The sequence below is a fragment of the Vicia villosa genome, linkage group LG4 (genome assembly GCF_029867415.1).
Source record: "Vicia villosa cultivar HV-30 ecotype Madison, WI linkage group LG4, Vvil1.0, whole genome shotgun sequence".
Taxonomy (NCBI): Eukaryota; Viridiplantae; Streptophyta; class Magnoliopsida; order Fabales; family Fabaceae; genus Vicia; species Vicia villosa.
In genome coordinates this window covers 179,660,417-179,679,686 of record NC_081183.1, presented here as the reverse complement: position 1 = coordinate 179,679,686, position 19,270 = coordinate 179,660,417, and the positions used below count along the sequence as shown (strand labels likewise).

Here is a 19,270-nt window from a genome sequence, read left to right as displayed (position 1 = left end):
AAATTTTTGGAAGTGAACAATAAACATGTTACCGCTTTCTCAATATGTAGGTGTTTTGTCATCATTGTGTGGAATCCTCTTGTCAGTGTGCCATACTCCTAGATTTGATGATGAATTGTCTTGATAGAATGTTTCACAACTTGATTGCTTGATTTTGCGAAAAACTCATCTAGTATCGATTACTTGATGTTCTCCCGGATGCGGGACAGGGTCCCAAACATTATTCTGCTTAGAATAGGTTTAAATTTCCTTGCAATGCAACTTGCCAATTGCACATCAAGTAATGCGTCCTTTGTGTTTTTCGGGTTAACTTGTATTTGTGATGTATCTTATACATTAGTAGTGGCCAGGTCACCTACATTTCCTTTGCCAAGAATAGTTCTTCATAGATGACATACCAAAAAGTGATATGTCTCCCTTTATGTGTCTTGAGCATCAGCTATCAAGGAACCACCACCTTTCGGCGATGTCAAGACACTTTTCCTGCAAAATTAATTTAGAATAGAAGGTCCCCAATCTTCATTGGGTCCTAGGTGGTGAGTACAGAAGTTGTTGCACTTAGGCAACCATTGAAATACTCCTTTAGGAACTAAAATTCTCCTAAATTTGCATTTTTCAATGGTATGTCCCTTTTTGCAATAATAATGACAGGTAATATGATGAGAATATGCTGTTTTGCTAGTTGATACTTTTGGTACAAAAGTGTATTTACTATATAAAGGAGTATACGATCTTTTGAACTTATTTGGATCAACCGCAAAAGTCACTTTTGGTTGTAAAGCCTTGTCTAACTTGGCTTTTAGATCTCTTACTTATTTTTGCCAAATGTGACATGTCTCACAACCAAACCATGATGTAGGATCTATTTCAACTTTATCCTTTTGAATGTCTAGCATAGATTGTTTTAAAGCTTCCATATCCTTTTCGGTTTTCTCAACTTTTGATTCAAGATATGAAAAGATTTTCTTATTTGAGGCCAAAAGTTTGAAAGCTTTAATTGCATCTCTATGTAATTCTTCAAAAGCAAGTTTTAGTTGAGAATGAGATACCTTATCTACGAGTTCAGGTTTAAGATGACTTACAGCTTTCTTTTTCTTGTGTTGATGAGCCATAAAACATAGGTTTGCTGATTTTTCTTCATCGCTTGATGAGCTTTCACTAGATGAATCACTTTCCCATGCTATGTAGGCTCTTTTAGATTTGTTATGACCTTTGCTTTGGTTCTTCTCTTTTTCTTTCTTAAGGTATGGACAATTCGGTTTGTAGTGACCGGCTTTCCCACAATTGAAGCAAGGGCCTTTGATTTTTCCTTTGTTGTCGTCATCTTGTTTGAACTTGTTTGATTGCTTTCTATAGTTGATCAAGCCTTTGTCAGAATGTTTTGCTCCATTTTTCTTTAGATATTTGTTGTATCTTCGCACAAACAGTCCCATTTCCTCATCATCGGAGTCTTCGTCATCACTTGTATCACTATCCTCTAGCTCTTGTCTTGAGGTCTTGGAGCTTGAAGCTTTTAGAGCTATTGACTTCTTCTCTACCTCTTTCTCCATGTTCTTTTCTTTCTTTGTCTTTTTCTCATGCATGTCAAGGCATTTAAGGTGTTGTTCATGTTCCTCTAGTTTACCAAAGAGAGTGGTAATGTCTAAGGTGTTTAGATCATTTGCTTCCTTTATTGCTGTAACCTTGGGTTGCCATTCCCTGTTCAAGCATCTTAAGATTTTGTTAGTAGCAACTGCATTGGAAACAGGTCTATCAAGAGAATTTAACCGATTTTTCAGGTGAACGAATCTCTTCTGCATGTTTTCGATGGATTCACCATCTTCCATGTGGAAGAGTTCGAACTCTTGAGTTAACGTATTGATCCTAGCTAGTTTGACATCATCCGTTCCCTCGTGGGCAACTTCCAATGTGTCCCACATAGCTTTAGCGGATCTACAATGGGAAACACGATAGTATTCATCAACTCCTAGAGCTGAGATTAGAATGTTTCTCGCTTTCCAATCGTATGCATATCTCTTTTCATCTTCAGCATCCCAAGTATTTTCTGGTTTTGGAACAACTGCACCAGCTGCATTTGTCATGGTGATCTGAAAGGGACCATTGACAATAGCTGTCCAGATGTTCCTATCAATTGCATTGATGTGGACACACATACAATCCTTCCAATAGCCATAGTTTTCACCGTTGAAAACTGGAGCTCTATTGTGAGCCCCTTTAGGTCCGGAAGCCATCTTTCCAATAAGTGTTTCACGTAGCACGGAATAAACTAGAGCTCTTGATGCCACTTGTTAGACGCTGGCCTGAGGATCTAGAGGGGGGGTGAATAGATCTCACAGAGTTTTTCGGAATTATTTCGAACTAAAGCTAAAGCGGTTCTGAATCGACTTGCGTCTATTCCGGACCGTTATTGCAAGGGTCGTATATGTGACAAAACCACAAGATAATTGAGATTAACGATGAAGTGATATGTTATCGAATCAATACGTTTCACAGTTGAAAATCAATTAACTTCTAAATTGACAAACTTTGGTTTGCAATGCAGTAATAATGGAATAAGCAAAAAGACAAACACTTGGTGATAATGTTCAAATTGATGATGATTCAAGATGTGGTGAATTATGATGTTTATGCAGAACCTTAATTCACAATTTTAACACTTGAATCGTTAATCAATTTTGCAATTATGACCAAATATGAACAGAACGTAAATGAAAGGATAAAAGCGACAAGAACACGATATTTGTTTAGGCAGTTCGTCGATCGTCCTCGCTACGACTACGTCTGCCCCCAATTCCAAATTGAAATTGGGAAATCTTCCATTAATGTTGAAAGTAGTATATACAAAGAAGAAAACAAAGCGATAAACAATAAACCGAATTTGTCGATCCTTTGAATCTTCTTCCCCCTTAATCTTGAGTCAGATCAAGGTGATCCAAGAGCTTCACTTGATCCGTTTTCTGCAGTGTCTTGAATTGCCTTGAACCCTTGTTCTTCAATCTTCACACTCAGATGGATCCTCAATGAAACCTCTTGATAAAAACCCCCAAGAAACACCTATCTTGGAGGACAAAACCCTCGGATTTTATTCACCAAAAACCCCACAAATCTTCACCCACTAGGAATCTTCAATTCCGTTCCATGGACGTTATCAAACTCGATCACTAACCCTTAACGCAAGAATGATTATGTGTAATTGTGTTGGAGATGACGAAGAACGAAGATGAGAAGCCTTTGTGTATCTTTCAGTCTTTGGTGTTGTATGCAATAATTGAACCTTGGATAATATATGTTAGTTGCTGGTATGTTGGAGCAGAGTGAACACATGATTTGGGAAGTTTTTAGCAGATAGGTCGACCTACCTTGGTGCCTGGGTCGACCTAACAGATGTAAGAATGAGTCAGAATGAATTTGTTGCCAGTTGAGTCGACCTATTGCTAGGTTAGGTCGACCTAGAATCAGTTAATTCAGCTTTTTGGAGAATTCTTCAGATTAGGTCGACCTGTGGATGTGAGTGGGTCGACCTAACAGTGATATGACAAAAACTCTTCAGTTTAGGTCGACCTGGGAATGTGGTTAGGTCAACCTACTTGTGGTATTTCTGAAACTTTCTTGTTTTCTTAGTTTTGAGTCGACCTAGATATATTGCAGGTCGACCTGATTTGTCTTGAATAGCCAACCTAGCATTTCCTTGAGTTCTTTTGCTTAAGCCTTGTTGTTTGTTTGCTTGTGGAGTTTGCCATGGATCAAAAACTTCTTTGTGAATGTGACATTGTATTTACACGGTGTGCTCGTACTTGACGTTTGTAAATATGATAAGTAAGTAATCTTTGTCGTTTTTGTCTTGCAATGTTCATTTTAATTTGCTACTTTCCAATTTCAATTTCTAAAAATATGCAATTTATGTTAAGTGAAAAACTATAATTCAATTGCTATAACTAGTTACCACGAGGGTGAAACCAAGAGTCAAAGTTCTACAAGTTGAAGACACAGCTGTACGGTTTGAAACAAGCTCCAAGTGCTTGGAACAAGAGGATATATGGTTTCTTAAAAAAATATTAGCTTCAATAAGTGTGTATTCGAGCATGGTATGATGTGAAGAAAGATACAAGTGAATGCGTGATAATCCTTTGTCCATACACAAACGATTTGTTCATTACATGCAACGACTAAAAAGTGAATTTCTAAGTTCTAAAGTGAGATTATGAAGGAGTTTGAGATGACCAACCTTGGCCTCATGACATAATTTCTTGGTATTGAGTTTCACAAGTCCAATAAGGGACTAGTCATACCCCAAAGAAGGTACGCGCTTGAGATTTTTAAGAAGTTTGAAATGGAGCATTGTAATGCTGCCATTACACCGACTAAACTGGGGCTACACTTATTGAAGAATGAGGACGAGCAAGATGTTAATCCAACTCAGTGCAGAAGGCCGATTGGATCATTGTGTTACTTGTGCAATACATGATTGAATTTGGCGTTTAGTGTCAGTATTTTTAGTAGATTCACTGAGAGATCGAAGGTGTCTCACTTGGCATCTGTCAGGATAATTTTAAGATACATAAAAGGATCTATTGGCTGCGACATTCTCTTTCCCGCGGCGGAGACATGCAAAAATGCAATTTGCTCGATTTTACCGATTCCAATTGGTGTAGAGATAAAAATGATCAAAAGTATACAATTGAATACATCTTTATGTTTGGTAAAATACCATTCTTGTGGTCTTCGTAGAAGGAATCCACAGTAGCACTCTCTTCTTGTGAGGTCGTGTGCATTGTCGTTTCGTCGTGTGAGTGTCAAGTCGTATGGTTAATAAATTTATTGAAGGAGTTGGGCAGTGGTGACAGTGACGTTATAATGTTCATGGTTGATAATGTTTTTGCCATAAACCTTGCTAAGAACCCATTGTAAATGAGAGAAACAATCATATTGAGACGAGGTTTCTCTATTTGAGATAACTTGTTATTGAAGGAAGGTTGAGATTGGAATATTGTAGAAGTAAAAACCAAATGGCTGATTTGTTAACCAAGGGAGACACAATTGAAGTATTCAAAAGATTATAGATGAATACGGGGATGGAAGATTTGGAGCACTTGAATTAAGGTGGTGTGTTAAATAAAATACTATAATTCAAGTGCTATAACTGGTTACCATTGGCGTGCAAGCGATTACAGCTATGAAGAAAAGTCAAATAAGCTGAAAAAAGTGATCTTATCATAGGTGTAACCTGGTATGCATTCGTTGTAATCCCACAATTATGTTTTTAGTTTTTATAGCAGTTGTTCAAGGTGAGAAAAACACAAGAAGGGGGGTTGAATTGTGTTTGTTTTTTCTTTCTTTTTTAAGACACTCTTATTTGATTTTGAACATAAGGTATGGAATCTGATTGTTTGTAGCGGATAAAACAAGTTCAGTGGTAGAGTAAAAAAAGAGAGAGAGAGAGAGAGACAAGTAATTTATTATGGTTCTCAACACAAAACAAGAGTAGTCCAATCCCCTTGCACTTCAAAGGGATATCACTATAATTACTTCCGATTACAATTGCTCAAGCACACAAGCAAGAGACTTTCAATGCTCAAACTCACAAGTAAGAGACTTATATTGCTGAAGCTCATAAACAAGAGACTTCAGATGCTCAAGCATAAAACAAGATACTTTTTAATAAGATATCCTAATTAGGTAAGAGATTGTTTGAATATTACATTTGATATATAATCAAAGTTGTTCACAAAATACAACTCAATAAGACTCTTGAGACATAAGAATTTCTAGGATACATAAATGTTAAGAAATTCTAAGTAAATCTTGTGCTTTTGATTTGACAGAGTGACAACTCTTTTGATTGTCAAGAATTTGATTTTTTTTCTTCAAGTCTTCAGCACCTTATATAGCGAGGCAAAAAAGAGTCGGTGAAGAAAAGAGTTTGCTCATGAGAGTCTTGGAAAAGTTTAACATAGACGTTGGAATGTTTCTTGATATGGATAATGTCGTTGAAAAGACATTTGAATTTCCATTGCTTTAAAAGGAATTATCTATTGCATCCATTCTGTTAGTGTAGATTTTTGTTTGGTTCTGCACGTGATCAGAAGAAGACAAAATGGCATACGATTATGATAATGACCTTTCAGAGTCTTCTTGATCCTTGTGTTGACCTACTTTAGAGTATACGTCTTCAGAGTTTGGATCCCAACTTTTGATCCTTCTGAGTCTGGATCTTCGAAGGTTAACTTTCTTCAGACTCTGGTCTTCAAAAGTTGACCACCTTCAGAATTTGAGTCTTCAGAATCTGACTCCCAGGTTCTGATCCTTCAGATTCTGGATCTTTAAGCTTCTCTTCAAATGTTCTTTTTCAGTACCAATTACTTAGTTTATATCACAAATTTTAGTCCATCGTCATGCACAATTGAACAATTATTAGTATACCTAATTGTTTTTAAATACATTGTTATCATCAAAACATTAAGGATATGATACAAACTAATTTTGTTTCAACAAATTCAACCTTTTTGATGATGACAAACACGTGTATTTAAGAACAATGGTTGTTAATTTAATAATCATGTTGACTTCAAAGTCTAAGGTTTGTAATCTGCCCCTTAGTTTAGTTGTCCAAAAGATGAGGTTTGTAAACCCCCCTAATTATATGTAAGTTAATTAAATTGATCTTTAAATGCACTAAAACTATGAAACATCCACTTCTAGATAATCAATTTTTTTGGTTGTATCATTTTTCTTTTCATTTTATGAAGCCTTTTATATAAAAAAAATTCAATAATCAATTTTTTTTTGTATAACATTAAAATTGTTGTATTTGTGTAAAGACAAAAATGGACAAGGTGAACGTGTCTCCACAACATAATAACATAAGGTTTTTGTGAACTTATCAAAGAAGAGGGCTTTATAAAAATCCCTAACTCATCAAAATCACTCAAAACAACGCTGCTAGGGTTTTTCCTCAGGTTTCAGATCTCTTCCTCCACACTTTCTCTCATTCATTCACAAATCACTCAATTTCACGTTTTTTCTTCTTCTTTCATTTCATCCTTCAAAGATTTCGTAGGTTTCCCTTTGTTTCCATCGTGGAAATTTTCACCGACGCTCAATTTCATTTTAATTTCTTATGCAAATTTTCTCTCTTTTTAGGTTAAATTAACTAAATTTGTCATTGAATTTGATATTCGCAGGCTTTTTGATCATCAGCGAAAGCGAAACGATGTCTCGGGTGTATGTGGGTAATCTGGATTCGAGAGTCACCGAGAGGGACCTTGAAGATGAATTCCGCGTTTTTGGTGTTATTCGAAGGTAATTGAACAAATATTGATTAAAAGATTCAATTTTGTTTGCATGTTTCTTATGGTCTAGTTTGATTTGAAGAAAATTGTGTGATTCAGTTAACTATGATCAATTTCTCAGTTTTGCTTCTAGGTTATTTGGGAAAATGATTTTATATATTCATGGATCTTGTGTTTACAGTGTCTGGGTTGCTCGAAGACCACCTGGCTATGCTTTTATCGACTTCGATGATCGCCGAGATGCACAGGATGCTATTAGGGAATTAGATGGTATGTGTAGAAGGATTATTAGAATGTGTTGAAATGCCATATATTATTATGACATTATTATAAGCTGATAATGTGTTGTTGTTTTTCCCCCCTTTTCCGGTCAATATGTTCAAGGGTTTTCGTCGACTCTTCATATTTAAGTCTTCTTCTACTTCTGCCTTGTTAATCTCTTAAGCAAGCAGCCCTGCAGTAGTGGTTTTTTCGTTAGTCTTCTTCAGAGTCTGCTGATTAGTAGACACTTTGACTTCATGTAAAGAGAATTTACAATGTGAAATAAGGATTTGCACTACTTTGGGGTGTTATCTTGAAAGCGGCACTTCTCTTGCATAATGGCTTTGTTTTTTTGAGATGTGTGCTACTGCAATTAACCCGTCGCCTGTCGGCCATCTCAGTGCTGCATGTGTTCTGTATTTATGTCCGTCCCCCTGAGCAATTTGTGCTCCGATAACTTATCGTCGATCAGTGGTTATATAACTTCTATGAATATTATGGTAACACAATATTGTCTTTACTGAATGAAGAACTTGTTCATAATGATGTGTATATGATATTGCTACTGTGTTCACATGCTGCTGTTATGTTTTCTGAAATTTGGAAAACTTTGTTGTTGATGTAGCCTTGCGATGTTGTTTGATCCATGTAACAAACTCTTATTAAAATAAGACTGCCTTTTTTAAATGAAAATGTTTATGAATTTATCTGAACAATTGACGCCCACCCTTCCAATTAAAAATGTAATGATCAAGTATTCCCAGCTTTTTTTATTACTGAGTTGATCGGCCTAAAGACTGATATGTTTGCAGGGTTATGGTTCGGTGTACAACCAATATTTACCTCTATAATACCTATCTGTGTTAAAGCTAGCTTCAATATGTAAAACTTTTTGTTAGATGTTCCTTTTTCAAGGTTTAAACATCAAAGTATCTTTATCATAATAAAAAACTGTCAGAAGTATCAAACATGGTTTCTGTTTTCACTCATAAATTTAACCCCACGGGTCATTTTCTTTTTTGTTATTACTTTATTTTTACTTGGCATTTTCATTTGTATTATGTGGAACAGGTAAGAGTGGTTGGAGGGTCGAGCTTTCTCACAATTCTAGAACTGGTGGCGGCGGCGGCGGCGGCGGTGGTCGTGGTCGCGGAGGTGGTGGCGGTGGAGGCGGTTCTGACCTGAAGTGTTATGAGTGTGGTGAACCTGGCCATTTTGCCCGTGAATGTCGCAATCGTGGTGGTTCAGGAAGACGCCGTAGCCGTAGTCCACCTCCTCGATTTCGCAGGAGTCCAAGTTATGGTCGAAGGTGAGATTGATTCCTACAATTTCTTTTGAACATGTGTGCTATTGTTTTGGCATTTATGTTTAATGTCGTATTTTTCTTGATGATCCTAGTAAAAATTATTGATCCACCTACTATGGCTTGTTTTGGGTTATCATTAATTATTATACCTCGGAATTATGCTTATCTCTGTGACTTGATGCAGTATCCATGTCACTTATCCAATGTTTGGCTTGGGAGTTTTTTATTTTGCTGAGATAAGAGTTATAATCTCTTAACTTTTCTTTCTTTTATATGACCAGGAGTTTCAGTCCTCGTGGACGATCCCCCAGGCGCCGCAGTGTGTCACCTCGTGGACGCAGCTACAGCAGGTCTCCACCTCCTTACCGTGCCCGTGAAGAGGTGCCATATGCTAATGGGTCAGTTATGCTCACCTTTAAATGTTTCCTACTAACTACTAAACCTAGTTCTTACTTCTTAGTGTGTTAATATTCCAACAGGCATAGTTTTCCATGGAACATTTGATTAAGATGGTATTTTGCTTAATTTGTTATTTAAAACAAATATATTTCTTGACAATTGAGTGTAGTTTGTACTTGAGAAAATAAAATAGCACTTTCAGGTTAATTACCTTTCTGCCGAGTATGCATTTGATTTATGTTAAATTTTGCTTGACTATTAAGTTATTGTTTGCGGTAGTTTTTGTACTGACACGTGATGCTTCAAAATGATATATATGCAGAAATGGCATTAGGGATCGACGCCGAAGCAGAAGTTGATTTTTAGACTCAGTAATAGCAATTGTTGAGAAGAATAGTGAGATTCTGTTTACTTAGGGGGTGCATGGATTGCAATATGAGTCTGTTTTGTCAGGCGATGACTGGAGTTTCTGCTATTGTATTGGATTAGTTACTTCATTGATGTCTCAGCTATTGTTTCTTCTTTCTTTGCAAAATACCTGTTGTTTCATAGCAGATAACCATCTATTTTAAGTTCTTGCTACAATTTTCTAGATATTTATAAAGTGCATGCTTGTCTCATGGGATGTGATTTCTTTTGATTCTGCTATGTTGGTCTGTGGGATGTATTAGTTTTCCTCTCAAATTTATAATAATGAGTTGATGCCCTGCATCAAGTACTTCTAGCAGATTACTTGTAAATGTTCTGCCAAAGTATTTCTAGGTCTCAAAAGCTGAAATGTTTTATTTTAGAAGGTAATGAAAGGTAGATTTGTAACTTACATATCATAATTTCTATTCTTGAATGTCTAACATGCCTGCAAAAATTCAATAGTCAGTGTGAGATATACATATGGTTTGTGTAAGTAGTATCTTTCAACAAAGAATTCAATTAGGAGAATTGAAGATTTGAAGGAAGAAAATTTAAGGAACTTTTTTTTCCTCCTCTAACTAGTCTAGGAAAAGAGGCCTCAAACATATCATAAGATATCATAACATTCAATTCATTTGAAGTGAGGTTAGGAAGATTTATTAGCTCATTGTTGTTCATAGTAAGGCTATAATTGGCAATCTAATATGCACAATGATTTTCTTCTTGTCAAATATGGTTAAACTTGAGGTACCACTTCCTCCAAACCACTCTTTTAATTCTTTGAACTAATGTTCGGAAATTGTGGTCATTTCTCACTTCTTGGTTGATCATATATATCCGTACTTTAGAGTTGCATTCAAGACAATCAGATTTTAATAATTCTTTCTTGCCTAGCTAGTTCAATCCCATGAAACATTGCCCATATCTCTGCAATAAGAGCATTACACTGACCAGTTTTTTTGCGCATAACCTGTTAACTAGTTTCTGGTAGAGTCCATGAACAAACCTCCACATCCAGTTGTGGACGTAGTCTTCTTATTTACACTATCACAATTGAGTTTAATTCAATTGCATTGAGTTTAATTCAATTGCTTTTTGGGCGATTGATTCCATTGAATATGCTTAATCTCTGTTTCCAATAGTCTCCAATAGTCTGTCATCATTTGGTACATGATTACAATTTTCTATCTCATTTACCTGCTGCATAATTGTCTCAATTGGGTGACTCGGTCTCTAAAAGCTTTCTTCAAAAACGGATTCATTCCTCCACTTCCATAAGTACTTGAAAGAGACCATAAATATCAACCTCAATTGATCTTTGAGTGAATTCATTGACTTTCCTTTAAGATTGTAAGAAATCTAATCCATGTGAGAAAAATAGCCAACGTGTAGATCTATGTGCTTGCAAGTATAATGTGTGCTGCAATCAATTGACCTATATGATTTTGATTGTGACAACACTATAAAGTGGAGTATTCATCTGAAGTGATGATCAAGTTGTTGTATTTAGGAGATCAAAATGTCAAAGTCAATCTCTTCAGAACAACACCCTATGTCAAACGACTCAGAAGAATTCCTGATGATCTTAGTCAAGCAATTTCTCTGATGATGATGTTTATCAAGAAGTCTTATTAAGTTTTATCATATATAAGAAGTCAAGTCTCAAATGAAATATTGAATCATTGATGTATCAAGCAAGAGATCTTGAAGCCTTAGAGTTTGTAAAAAAGAAAAAATTGTAAAAAATCGCATGGTGTGTTTGAGTGATCAAAATTATTGTAAAAGATATAAGAGTAATATTAAAACTAACAAGGCAAAACACACACTCACCTGAATACACTTGGAAATCTTATATTCAATGTCTCCTAATATAAATTAAAAGTAAAAGAATATCAACTATTTCAACTATTTTTTAAAAAAGAGTACTAGTGTTTAGGATTTAAAATCACCTAAGCAGCTATTATTATCTATAAAAAAAAAAACATATAAAAGACCCCTCAAGTCTTCATTGAATCAATACAAATGGTAAAAATACAATACAATTTTCTTACATATAAACCTGTAAACTACAAAATGTTTGTAAATACATAAAATCATGGTGCCTATGTAAACTGCATTAAAAAAAGTACAACAAATATATAAATATCAACAGATATATAAATACATAACCAACCTTCCAAACAAAACTTAGATACAAAAGTGACATAATCTTGAAAACAAAAAGTATAAAATCCTCAAGTTTTTTTGTTAGGCTCAAACACAAACTTGATAATGGAATCTTTGATAGACAACAATTCAGGAAACTCATTTTTGAGCTTAGAACCATCCATTTCATTGTTGCTCCTTTGTGCAACAATTACCTTAGCTTGTTCCTCCAAATCAAAATTTTCCCATTTAAATGATGGATCAATGTAATCCCTATACAATTCTAGTATCTCATTGTGACTTATAACTCCTGGATTTGTGAAATTCCATATCCCTTTTAGGTTCCTCTTAGCCATCTCAATTGATATTGGTAAGAGCTCATCTAGCACTGTCATACTATTAGGTATGTTTACAACCTTGTTGTATCTACTAATCTTTGTTATGAAGTTTCTTGGATTGCTTAGATCTGAAGATATTGGCATCCTAACTCTCAATGTGCATACATTGTCATATTCTCTTAGAAGCTCTTCCACCTACAAAACACCGACAATGACACGTGGATACTGTTAATAGTTTAAGAAAAAAATTGAATAACCGAATGTTTGTGTTGTAATGTGTCAATGTTGTAATGTGTCAATGTCAGATACCAGACACGCCTTCAATCAGAAGTGTCTGTACTATAAATAAGTTGTAACTTCAAATAAAGAGACATTACCATGGCTTTGGTTTTTGAATAAAAGGAACCAAGGAAATTTGGTGTATCCTCCTCCTTGAATCCAATACCTGATCCAAGAGGATGTTCTTTATCATACTCAAATATGCAACCAGTTGCAAAATTCATCACATACAAACCACTTTCTTTGCAAACATCAGCCAAAGTTAATGTCCCTACAACATTAGTCCTTATAGTTTCAACTTTATGTGATTCACACCAATCAACATTAGGCCTTCCAGTCACACCAGCAGCATTCAAAACATGTGTTGGCATAACCCTCTTCACATCCTCCATAATTGATCTCCTATCTTGTAACCTTCCTCTCCCATACTCCCAAGAAATTCTCTCCTCATCACAAATCTTCCCTAACAATCCACCAATCCAACCTGTCTTACCATATATCAGAAACTTCATTCCCGAATCTCTTCGGCCGATCTCGGTAAACGACCTCAGAAGCCTCGAGTATCCGTATTGAAAAGACCATTGAGCATCGTCGGATAGGTTGATCGCTGAGAATCGCGGATGCGGATTCAAAGCGGTCGATACATCGCCCCACCAATCCGGATTTTTTTTGTACCATTCAATTGTCATCTTAAGTCCTTCCTCCCAAGAAGTTCTCTCCTCCCAACCAAGCTTCTTCAGCTTCTGATCATCCAAAAAATATCTTTTATCATTGAAAGGCCTATCTTGAACAAACTCAATCACTTGCTTAGAATCCAATTTAAACAACTTGCAAATTTCTTCTGCTACATCTAACACACTTCTCTCTTTCTGAGTTCCAATATTATAAACTTGACCTATCACTCCTTTATGAAGTATAACATCAAATGCTTCTGCTACATCACCACAATGAAGATAGCTTCTCACATTCGATCCATCGCCATGTATCGGTAACTTTTCGCCTTTCATTGCAAGCAAAATGAATTTAGGAACAAGCTTCTCAGGATACTGGTTAGGACCATAAACATTATTCCCTCTAGAAGTTATAATAGGAAGATCATATGATCTATGATAGGCCATAACCAACATTTCAGCACCAGCTTTTGTAGCGGAATAAGGATTTGTTGGCAAAAGTTGAGACGTCTCGTGGTTACCGATATCGGAATCTAAATCGGTTTCACCGTAAACCTCATCAGTACTAACATGAATGAACCTCTTAACACACTTTGTGGCCCTGCATGCTTCAAGAAGAACATGTGTTCCATATATGTTATTGTAAGTGAATTCCATAGAGTTTCCAAAAGAATTATCCACATGAGTCTGTGCTGCAAAATGCATGATAGTGTCTATTTCCTCTTCTATCAATATATGGTTCACAATGTCAGCAGAAGCTATATCAGCCTTGATGAATTTGAACTTTGGTGATGAAGTGCATGGTTGAAGATTCTTGAAAGTTGAGCAATAATCTAGCTTATCAAGAGCTATAATATTGTAGCTAGGATATCTTTTGATTAGCCTAGTGGTTACATGGGAGGCTATGAAACCAGCAGCACCAGTTATGAGAATGTTCTTTGGTTCATACATTGTTGCTTTTGTCTTATTGTTTCTCAAATTTCTTTGTCTTCTTCAATGTTGTCTTTGAAAAAAGAATCAATGATTTTACCTTACATGAGATTTTTGTATGGTGTGGTCATGGGATGGTGGAGAGAAATGGAAGCAATTGGTGTGGAATGATGAGAAAAGAAGAGAGAGAAATGAGTAAGATTTGATAGAGATTAACTAGGTTTCTAAAAATCTACTAGGGGCTATAAGTTACAAACGTGTACAATGATCCGAAAAATGTTTGTAAAGCTTAATTTAGTTTTCAATAGTTTATTACCTCTCACATGTTAATTCCATGATTTTATGACCCTTAAATTTAGAACTTTGGAAACAATGTACTTTACAAATCATTTTTGTTTAAAGAAAATGTTTAGAGACACTTTTAAGAAGAATTAAACCAACTTTGCTTCAACAATCTTCTATATTGATCATGACAAACCTATGTATCTATATGAATGAGTTTTACTTTTTAGAAGATAAAACATCACAGTGGGTCACAGTTAAAAATCTCCCTTGAGAATATGCCAAAATTAAAGTATAAATGATATGTGAGAACATTTTTTTCAAATAATAACTAGATGCAATCTCTTAAAAACAAATTTTGTTAAAAACATATTAATTTTTTAATAAATAGAGGAGTAATTATTTGCCTTTTAAATTAAATAATTTTCTCTCAGTTTTGTCATCAAATAGAAAAATGGTAAAGATATTTGATGAGATGTGAAATAATTTAAAAGAGTAAAATATATAAAAAAAATGAGTGAAGACCCATTTTGGTCCCTCACAAAAATTATACAATCCAAATTAGTCCCTAAAAAAAAGGACCCGATTTAATCCCTTACAAAATCTAACCGGACCATATTAGTCCTTATGTTAATATTTTTTTGAAACCAATTTTTTTCATACTTTTAAGCCGTGACTGCACTGCCGCGTTGACTTTTATTTTTTATTTTTTAAACACTAAATTAATTTTTAATTATAATTTCATTTTTAAACAATTTTAATATCCAAAAAGCTAAAAATTTTCTTATAAGAAATCGAACCCAAGACTTTTAGACAATATCTTAAGTCTTTACCACTGGGCCAATATGCATTCATGACAAATAATTCCCAATTTTTTTTAATAATATTAAATAATTTTGAATTTAAAACAAAAATTATAAAATTTATACAAATGGGGTTTCGAACCTAAGTCTGATAAATGAAAATCACTTTACAATTAGACAAATCAATTTATATTATTAATATTCTTAATGATAAATATTTAGCTTAATAATTTATAACAAACATTTACTTATTTTAAATAACACATAAATAAATATTTCTGATTTCAAATAATACACCAATTAATAATAAATTTTGTAAAATGTAAATGCTCAATATTATTTAATCGATTAAAAATAAATTAAATTATTTGTAATTGAAATTAAATAACATACAACTAAATATTTACTTATTTCAAACTAATTCAAATTAAATAGTAATTAATTAATTTCATAGTAATTCAACTAATTGTTAAAATATTTAATCAATTTAAATTAAATAATTAATTAATTTTTAAAATTATATAGTTAATTCAAACTAAATAATGATCAATTAGTTTAATAATAATTTAATTAAATATTAATTAATTTTTTTATTTGATTAATTATATTTAGGATTTATATTTTATTAATTTTATTTTTTTATTTTTGTATTATTTAAAATTAGTAAATATTTATTTGTTTGTTATTTGAAATAAGTAAATGTTTGTTCTGAATTATAAACTTAAATATTCATTATTAAGAATATTAAGAATATTAACAATATAAATTGATTTGTCTAGTTGTAAATTGACTATCGTTTAACTTGAACGGACTTGGATTTGAGACCCATTGATATAAATTTTAACTTTTTTTTTGTTATAAATTCAGAATTATTTAATATTACTAGAAATCATAGAAATTATTTGTCACGAAAGTACATTAGACTAGTGGTAAAGACTTAAAATATTGGTTAAAGTTTTTGGGTTTGATTAATATTAACAGAAAGACTAATATGGTCCGGTTAAATTTTGTAAAGGATTAAGTCGGGTCTTTTTTTTTTTGTTAGGGACTAATTTGAGTTGTGTAATTTTTGTGAGGGACCAAAATGGGTCTTCACTAAAAAAAATTAATAAAAGAATTGTTAAGAGTCCCACATCGGACAATATATGGCCTGAACATGTCCTTATAAGTGGGGGCAATCCTCACCCTACAAGCCGGTTTTGTAGGGTTGAGTTAGGCCTAACCACACTTCTTAACATGGTATCAGAGCCTATCGATCGGACCATGGGCCGCCCACCGTTAATATCCACACACCAAGCCCAAAAAGAGTGCTGGGCGTATTAGGAAGATCCTAAAGTCCCACATTGGTTGAGATAGAGCATTGAAAGAGTATATAAGAGGGACAATCCTCACCCTACAAGCCGGTTTTGTAGGGTTGAGTTAGACCTAACCACACTTCTTAACATGGTATCAAGAGCCTCGTTTAAGATCCGGTGGGCCACCTTCTATGGTTTCCGCTATCGGGCCACCCGCCATTTATTTCCACGCTCCAGTTGTCTAGTCCTGGGCGTGAGGGGGTGTGTTAAGAGTCCCACATCGGACAATATATGGCCTGAACATGTCCTTATAAGTGGGGGCAATCCTCACCCTACAAGCCGGTTTTGTAGGGTTGAGTTAGGCCTAACCACACTTCTTAACAAGAATAAATAGTAATCACAAAAATATATATCTTAGACAATTTCTTTATAGACCCTCTGGGGGAGAAGCCCTGCTGAAAACCCTAAAATACCTCTTGATTTCTGAGATGCATCTCCGAAGTCACCCATTTTCAAATTTACTATTATTTCGGAAATGCATCTCTGAAAACCACCCATTTTTGAGTGTTTTCAAAAATGCATCTCCGAAATAAACCGAAGAACACTCTATTAACTCTGTAGCTTCCTGACCACCCATACTTAACCTCACACTCAAACCTCACTGTGAAGCAATCATACTTTGATTTTATGTTGTTTCCGTTCTTTAATTTCGTTTCAATTACAAATCTTGTATTATGTAATCTGCCGAACATTAATGAGAATTCGTTGGGTTTGGGGATTGTTGAGTTTGGGGTTCCAATTTTGTGATGCTTGTTTGAATCGTGAGAGAGCAGAGAGATCAAATTTCTTCTCTTGTTTGTTTGCGATGAAAGCGAGCGATGGAGAGAAAGCGGCACTTTGATTTTTGAGTTTTAGGGTTGGAGGCTTTGTTGGGGGTGGTTGTTTTGAAAAACAAAAAAACGCAGGTTATTTCGGAGATGCATCTCCGAAGACGTAAAAATGTATTATTTCGGAGATGCATCTTCAAAAAATATAAAACAAGTAATAAAAAGAATAACAAATTTATAACTTGTTTGAATCTCTTTTAGTTTTTTAAAACTATTTTGTAAATCAATTGTGGACACTGTCATGAAATTATAACAAATCCATTTATTAATTAAAAAATTTTCTTCAACAATTTTTACAGTAATATGTATGAATGAAAATTATATAGTCGAGATTTGATCAAATTTTATTTCCCAAGCACCACATGATGAAGTGATGTTCCCATCTAACCCAATCAATACTACCCGCTTTGAGAGTAACATAGTCTGTGATGATTTTGAACAAAAAAAACTTTTAAATATTTTTCAAATGAGTTGCATTAGATATAATTACTCGAGGATTGTTGTAAAGTTCTTTGCATACCTTATTACTGATGTAGGAGGATTGTGCGTATCAAAGAAGAAATCGCACGTCGAAAAGCATTTTAATATTTAAGCAATTTTAGTTTTAATATTTAAACCATTTCTATTTTATTTGTTTTATTTAATTTTGTTTTGGATTAAAGGCCCATAAGGCCCAATAGGGTTTATTTGTTTTCTGTATTTAAAGACCTTTGGCATGGCCATAAGGATCATCTCTTTTGTTATAATAGAATCCAAAGTTTTCTTTATTCCTGGTGGACTCCAGAGCTTATCTATAGGGTTTGCACTTGCAACCCTGTTTTCATTCAAGGTTTAGCACTTGCTATTCTTTTGGGCGGCTTCCGACTGCGTGTCTCAGGAATGAAAACAGGGTTGCAAGTGCAAACCCTATAGATAAGCTCTAGAGTCCACCAGGAATAAAGAAAACTTTGGATTCTATTATAACAAAAGAGATGATCCTTATGGCCATGCCAAAGGTCTTTAAATACAGAAAACAAATAAACCCTATTGGGCCTTATGGGCCTTTAATCCAAAACAAAATTAAATAAAACAAATAAAATAGAAATGGTTTAAATATTAAAACTAAAATTGCTTAAATATTAAAATGCTTTTCGACGTGCGATTTCTTCTTTGATACGCACAATCCTCCTACATCAATTACTCTCTAGGTTCTTCCAATAGATTTACAAATGGTTACACCAATATTTTCACACCTTAAATGAGCAACCGAAACATTTTGATTAATAGTGACATTGACACCAAAAATATTTTATTTCAACATAGAAAATCGTTGTGTATTGGGATATCATGTTTCACGTTCTTTGAGATTAGACAAGCACATGGGAGACCATACATTTTTCTAAGTGTTCAACCACACTTTGAGTTATCGGAATCTACATTTTCAGTTCATTCAGCTTCTGAATCTGTGTTCCAACACTATGATGCTGCAACCAAATGATGTATGTATTGCATCATGCTTATTTTGGATCATTTAGTTTACATAGCCTCAATCTCTACACAAATCGCTCTTTACTATTTCACAACCAATTCTCCAATGTAGCATGGGCAGACTCAATTCAGTTAGTTGTTGTGTTTCTAAGGTGTATAACCTGATCGGTCCAAACACAAACAATATTCTCTTCACCTGGTCCAAAATTGCATTTTCAACATATTTCAACAAATCTAGATATTTCTCACACATCTCCCTGAATAGTATAACAACATCGACATATAATTATTTTATGTTTCAAAGTTGCAAGTATGTTTTTGGGTTGCACCATATTCAATGTCATGTCCACAACAATTTCATTCTCTTCAAGCATAAGGCAATAAGCAATGAGATGTCCGACTAACTTGTCACACTTGTCATGGTTATGCAAACCACAAATCATTTTAAATCTCTATTTATTATTTTCCAAAAGATAGCCAGATAACTTAAAAGGACACTCACATTTC

General features: G+C 34.3%; 2 protein-coding genes across 3 annotated transcripts; one reads left to right on the top strand and one right to left on the bottom strand.

Annotated features, from left to right (window-relative positions):
* Positions 1-6,832: 6,832 nt before the first annotated feature.
* Positions 6,833-9,875, top strand: LOC131596201 (serine/arginine-rich splicing factor RSZ22-like). Of its 2 annotated transcripts, none has more exons than XM_058868788.1 (6): positions 6,833-6,956; positions 7,182-7,299; positions 7,471-7,559; positions 8,622-8,859; positions 9,138-9,254; positions 9,578-9,875. In XM_058868788.1, exons 2-6 carry the CDS (start codon positions 7,211-7,213, stop codon positions 9,612-9,614), a joined length of 570 nt encoding a protein of 189 aa, XP_058724771.1. In that variant the 5' UTR covers positions 6,833-6,956; positions 7,182-7,210; the 3' UTR covers positions 9,615-9,875. The 2 variants fall into 2 exon arrangements, with proteins under 2 accessions (XP_058724771.1, XP_058724772.1); XM_058868789.1 differs by having other exon boundaries at positions 6,923-7,053.
* A 1,800-nt stretch (positions 9,876-11,675) lies between these two features.
* On the bottom strand, positions 11,676-14,196 carry LOC131600437 (trifunctional UDP-glucose 4,6-dehydratase/UDP-4-keto-6-deoxy-D-glucose 3,5-epimerase/UDP-4-keto-L-rhamnose-reductase RHM1-like). The gene is made up of 2 exons (XM_058872600.1): positions 12,527-14,196; positions 11,676-12,344 (listed from the first exon to the last, which is right to left on the bottom strand). The coding sequence occupies exons 1-2, from the start codon at positions 14,048-14,050 to the stop codon at positions 11,901-11,903; spliced, it is 1,968 nt and encodes a 655-aa protein (XP_058728583.1). The 5' UTR covers positions 14,051-14,196; the 3' UTR covers positions 11,676-11,900.
* Between the last annotated feature and the right edge of the window lie 5,074 nt (positions 14,197-19,270).